The sequence below is a fragment of the Mizuhopecten yessoensis genome, unplaced genomic scaffold (genome assembly GCF_002113885.1).
Source record: "Mizuhopecten yessoensis strain PY_sf001 unplaced genomic scaffold, ASM211388v2 scaffold4119, whole genome shotgun sequence".
In the NCBI taxonomy this organism is placed as follows: Eukaryota; Metazoa; Mollusca; class Bivalvia; order Pectinida; family Pectinidae; genus Mizuhopecten; species Mizuhopecten yessoensis.
In genome coordinates this window covers 136,109-141,903 of record NW_018405385.1, presented here as the reverse complement: position 1 = coordinate 141,903, position 5,795 = coordinate 136,109, and the positions used below count along the sequence as shown (strand labels likewise).

Sequence of the window (5,795 nt, the reverse complement as noted above, 5' to 3'; positions counted from 1 at the left end):
AAAAATAACAACACTTTGTCAGGACCATGAGGCGATCATTCCTACCAACTTTCAGTTCAATCGGTCCAGCAGAACTTGACTTTAAGTTTGAAATAGGTTTTCAAAATGGCGGCCGTGGCGGCCATATTGGATTTCTGATCGACCCGAAAAATAACAACACTTTGTCAGGACCATGAGGCGATCATTCCTACCAACTTTCAGTTCAATCGGCCCAGCAGAACTTGACTTTAAGTTTGAAATGTAAAATGTTAACGGACGACGGACGACGACGGACGAAAACGGATAGCAATAGGTCACTTGAGCTAGCTCAAGTGACCTAATAAAGCTGTCGTGGCACTCTGTTAAACTTACCTCCACTCTGTTTTGGGAGTAGATTCCTACAAATGTCTTGTTGGATGCTTTCAGTCCTTTTTTCAACAATCCAGCTCCAATGTTAGCTGCCTTCACCAAAACCTTGTCAAAATAAAAACAAAGAATATTAATACTGAGTCAAATAACAAATTCTCACAGAAATCCTTGTTTAGTTTGACATCTGACCTCTATACCCAGTTTTACCGGACACAAACACTGTGAAAAAACCTGTAGGGTGCTGATTAGGGTATACAGTGTAATGATATAGGGAAAGTAGAGCAATAACACTAACTCAATCATAGGTATATAACAATGCTATATCTATTATAGGTAAAGTAGTTCTATATGCAGTAGGATAGCTTTGATATCCACAGTGTGTGCTATTTCCGTCTTTACAATAACGCATTTCTTAGGTCGAGTATAATGGTATATATTCTTCATTACCTGCATCTATTGTTTCTAAAATCTTTATAATTGCAAAAAATAATTCAGTTTACACTTTGCTAGGTAACAAGGGTGGGCCTTGGGTATAAATAGCACATTTCTTGTCAAACTGGTTATCATTTGTTCAATTTACATATGCACATTTTTACACTTTTACACTTTCTCGATTTCTTATATTTTCTTCCCATCAGATCAGTTAAGAATATTGAAATAGGAATTGAAGGGGTAACTATAACTGTCATCCAGTGGATAACTAATACCCCCCGCAGATGCTGGTAGTTGATCATTCAAGTGAAGTTCAATAAAATCTGCCTGTTAGTTAAGACGGAGTTTTCTGGACAAGTTATTTCGCATAAAGGGCCATAACAGCAAAACTTAAGTTTCTACTTCAAAAGCAAGTATATGTACTATATAATTAAATTAAACCAAATTCTCTAACATTCAATTTACAATCTGACCCAAAAAATATGCATTGGAAAGAAAATCCAAGAACTGCACTTTTATCTAATCTTCAAATATATTACATGTACAATATTTAGCCAATGCACAAATAAAAACTTGGTCAGTTTCACAAAATAAGTTTGACATAGATACAGTATATTACACCTGGTGACAGTCATAATCAGTTTGAAGTCTTAAATTACTTTAAAGCTTGCAATCTTAGGCAATATAAATGTCGATCGGAGCTAGTTGGTTCACTTAGAATGCTAAGGAAAGCAGTTTAATACTTAAATTTATAGTATAGGAAAAAACATGGTTTGAATTTCTTATCTAAATTATTCATCTTTTATGACCAGGTAGTTTTAAAAGTATGCACACGTCATAAACTGCAGTCAAATGTCAACTATGCTTCTATTATAAGCTATATATATACAGTGAGACTGATGTTACAATGAGAAACAGTTAACAATTGTAAACCTTTAAAATGTTTCTTTTTTTTAGCATTTGGAAAGGATGCTATAGCAGGATACTGCAACTGAATAAGAGGTACCGGTAAATACAAATTGTGAACCTCCATAAATAATTTTGTTTAGATCCTGGTTTACTAATTTTAATGCATAATGTGTACTTCAAGTGTGCATCAATCAAATCAAGGAAGTGAAGCTATTTACATGTATTAGTCTGACTTAGGAAGGAACTCTCAATGTTAAACTGTAGAAACAAAAGCACTTTAATTCTAGTGATGTACAACATAACACTTTATTATACATCCAGTAAAACCTATATGTATCAATTCTATGAAATTTAGATTTGAATCACCCTTGTAAGTCAAATTTACCCATAGAAGCTCAATTACTATTTGCACTATTACACTCCCAAAAAGCTGTATTCAACCCTCTTTTCACTAATATAAGCCCTACACTATCTGACTTACATGTTTATAAATTCCCCTATATACCAATATAAGCCCTACACTACCTGACTTGCATGTTTATCAATTCCCCTATATACCAATATAAGCCCTACACTATCTGACTTACATGTTTATCAATTCCCCTATCCACCAATATAAGCCCTACACTACCTGACTTGCATGTTTATCAATTCCCCTATATACCAATATAAGCCCTACACTATCTGACTTACATGTTTATCAATTCCCCTATCCACCAATATAAGCCCTACACTACCTGACTTGCATGTTTATCAATTCCCCTATATACCAATATAAGCCCTACACTATCTGACTTACATGTTTATCAATTCCCCTATCCACCAATATAAGCCCTACACTACCTGACTTGCATGTTTATCAATTCCCCTATATACCAATATAAGCCCTACACTATCTGACTTACATGTTTATCAATTCCCCTATCCACCAATATAAGCCCTACACTACCTGACTTACATGTTTATCAATTACCCTATACACCAATATAAGCCCTACACTATCTGACTTACATGTTTATAAATTCCCCCATACACCAATGTACCAGTAAGCCCTACACTTCCTTACAAATCTTTTAACAATTTAAGTACTCTCTACACACCTATATATAACTGTATTTCTGCATGTAAACATGATTCCCCCAAACAAAGTTATAAACCCTCTACATCCTTGTAAGTATTGTGTTTTCTACTTAAGGTCATATCACTTACTACAAGCATGCCTACTACTCCTGGCGAAAAAGTAAAAGTTCCATTTTGGAATGTTTATCTGTACATAATGGCCATGGGTAGACACATTATTTCCAAGCCATGTTTTTAAATATCCTACCCAGGATATTTTATCTTTACCATTAAGTGGTCACCCTGCATACTTTTGGTATCTATCTTATAATAAGCAGCTCCTTAAGGGCGTGCTTCTTCCCTTCTATTTTATCAGTACATGTTTCACACAATCAAATACATAATAAAATATCTAGAAATGTAAACCACCAACTAACTTAAACCATCCCATTACACTTTTGTGTATGACAATGAACTATGAAATCCACCCACTAAACAAAACCATGACAACTTTTTAGGTCAATGACGTTTCAGGTTGCAAAATGAAACTTGAAAGGCAAGCATGCTTGTGCTTGGTCCTTGCACAAGTAATGTGATTATGTCAGGCAGACGTTTTAAGGACTAGGGACTTGGCTTAGAAACACACATGTCTACAGATGGATGGACAGACAGGGTTATTCTTGTATAAACCACACACAATTCTATTGTAGGGTTATAGTAATAGACCTCAACTTTGTAGACATTGCACCAAATTATACAGATGATTTAGTTGTGACAACCCAGAAGAAGATGCATGGTTTATTTGTTTAATAGAGTACAAAAGTGAATCAATGACTTAGTTGTGAGAGTCTGTAAGTTGATCAAGCAGCTTTGATGATGAAGTAGATGTTAAGGATGCGTACTTACATCATTGTAGGAGAACCATGTATAAGGTTCCTTTGGGCTGGGCTTCCAGCCATAACACGGACCATTGTCTGTAAGGCAAAAACAGAGTATAACCATGACATCAATTCACAGTCACAAAGGGCAAAATAATATAGTTTTTCTAACTGTCAGATACCAGCGAGAAAGCAGCAGCAACCTTAGCTGTGTTTATAATGATCCAAACATTCATCAAATACACTCATTAATATCTATACACAAGTCACATTTTCCAGATAACTGGAATTATTAAAATTCAAATATATTGCCAATATTGTTGAAACCTGACCGATGACACTCCTAGCCGATACGGATATGAACTAATCAGGTTCTATGGGCAGTACTTCATTACTTTTATAATATTTCACAGAACTCAGGGATCAATTACAGCTTCATACATATTTCATAGATCTAGATATGGAAAATCATGAAAAGAAAATCTACTAATAGCATTGGTCAAACACAGCCTCTATATAGGTCCAATATAATATAAGAAATAGCCAGACACAGGTACCACCATGATCTATCACTAACAAATATCACACAATTATGTAGAAAACAAGGTTCTTATTCCTCACACTGTAAATGGCCAACCTTTAGTTTTAGGGTGGGTTTGACAAACAGAAGCTATGAGGCCTGGGATTACTTACTAGATAGTCTGGCACCCCTTTTGAATGCCTCGTACAGTGTTGTGACACCATCACCTGGTTCTGTAATAAGCTGTCCATCCTTACACAGTTTGGAAATTCTGGCTCTGTCTTTTCCCTGAAAAAAAAGGAAAAAGGTTTACTGAAAGCTGAGGGTTGAGTTCCACAATCTTCATACCCAAATTTCACAGACTGATGGTCTTCATTCTGGTTCAACCCTTATGACACAGATTGTAAGTCTTCTTCTTCTGAGCTAGCAATACCTTGATGTCACAGGTCACAAACTATTATGTAGTCGTCTTTCTGGCCTTAGCAATACCCATACTCATAATTCCAGGGGTTACACTCCTACTTACATTTTCTGCAATCCTGGAATATGTCATGTCAAAATTGAAGGCATGCGATAAGCTGTTTGATTGGGTTTCATCAAAGGATCAAACTAGTCTATTTGTATCATCCACAAAGTATGGTGTACAGAGCCTTTGGTTTCTTCATAACAAATTTTATGAGTGAAGAGCACATAAGCATGTAACCCCTGAAATTTCAAGAATGGGCAATACCCTAATGTCAATCATGCTTATAGACAGTTACTGTAATGAATTTAAGTCAAGCTAACATAACATGCAGTTGAAACAGATTAAACAACCTGAAATACAAATGAATAGATTTTAATTTGCAACATGTCCGAATTATTACATACTTGACAACCAAAGCACAAGTCTCCACTACCTATATTTCAATTCTACCATCACAAAAACAAATATGTTAAGGAAATTGTTTTTTAAAAGACATCAATCAACAGAGAAATTTCATCATTTAGGGAGGATGCTCTAGCACAAAATAACTGAATGTCTGTTAGTTCATTATAAAGCGACATAAAGAAAAGTAGTTCCAACAGAAACTCTTTATGTCAAAATTGTGGAAACTGCCAATGCTATTCTTGGTAAAGACTTGATACGGAGGACAGTACCAACAGGGTGCTAATGTTAGTAGATTGCTTTAAATATGACTGCTACATATGCAAGAGGTACTGTTATACACCAGAAACAGCTATTGATTGATCTTGTAGGACTGGAGAAAGTTCCCAAATGAATTGTCTTCTTTCTGGGGCCAAGGGATACAGCTGCCAATAGAATATTAATTTGAAACTAAAAACTTGGCCCTCAAATACTGGTGGTATGATCCTTTGCATGCTTAACTATTGATTTCATCAAATTGAGTTTAACAGCCCAGTCCTCATCATTCTCTATCCCAGTACAGGGGTATTGATTATCTGGCCGTGTGATAAAACAATGGCTGAGTTCACCTCAACACAAGCTGGCACAAACACCTGATTAATAAATAAACACTGGGGTTACTTCCCCCTGTTCAACTGGGTACAATCATTTTCATGATCAGCGTATTCTTAGGAATTTGCATTATTTTTTTTACAGAAAACTGACACTGACATCCTTAAATTCTTTATTACTCCCCCCCCCC

General features: G+C 35.6%; 1 protein-coding gene across 2 annotated transcripts in view; it reads right to left on the bottom strand.

Annotated features, from left to right (window-relative positions):
- Nucleotides 1-5,795, bottom strand: part of LOC110448530 (long-chain-fatty-acid--CoA ligase 5-like) — a 43,751-nt gene that overhangs the window by 21,249 nt on the left and 16,707 nt on the right. For both annotated transcript variants that reach the window (XM_021494810.1, XM_021494811.1), the window contains 3 exons: nucleotides 4,320-4,434; nucleotides 3,655-3,722; nucleotides 352-453 (listed from right to left, as the gene is read on the bottom strand). In XM_021494810.1, coding sequence (XP_021350485.1) covers nucleotides 352-453; nucleotides 3,655-3,722; nucleotides 4,320-4,434 — 285 coding nt within the window. The remainder of the gene's footprint in view (nucleotides 1-351; nucleotides 454-3,654; nucleotides 3,723-4,319; nucleotides 4,435-5,795) is intronic.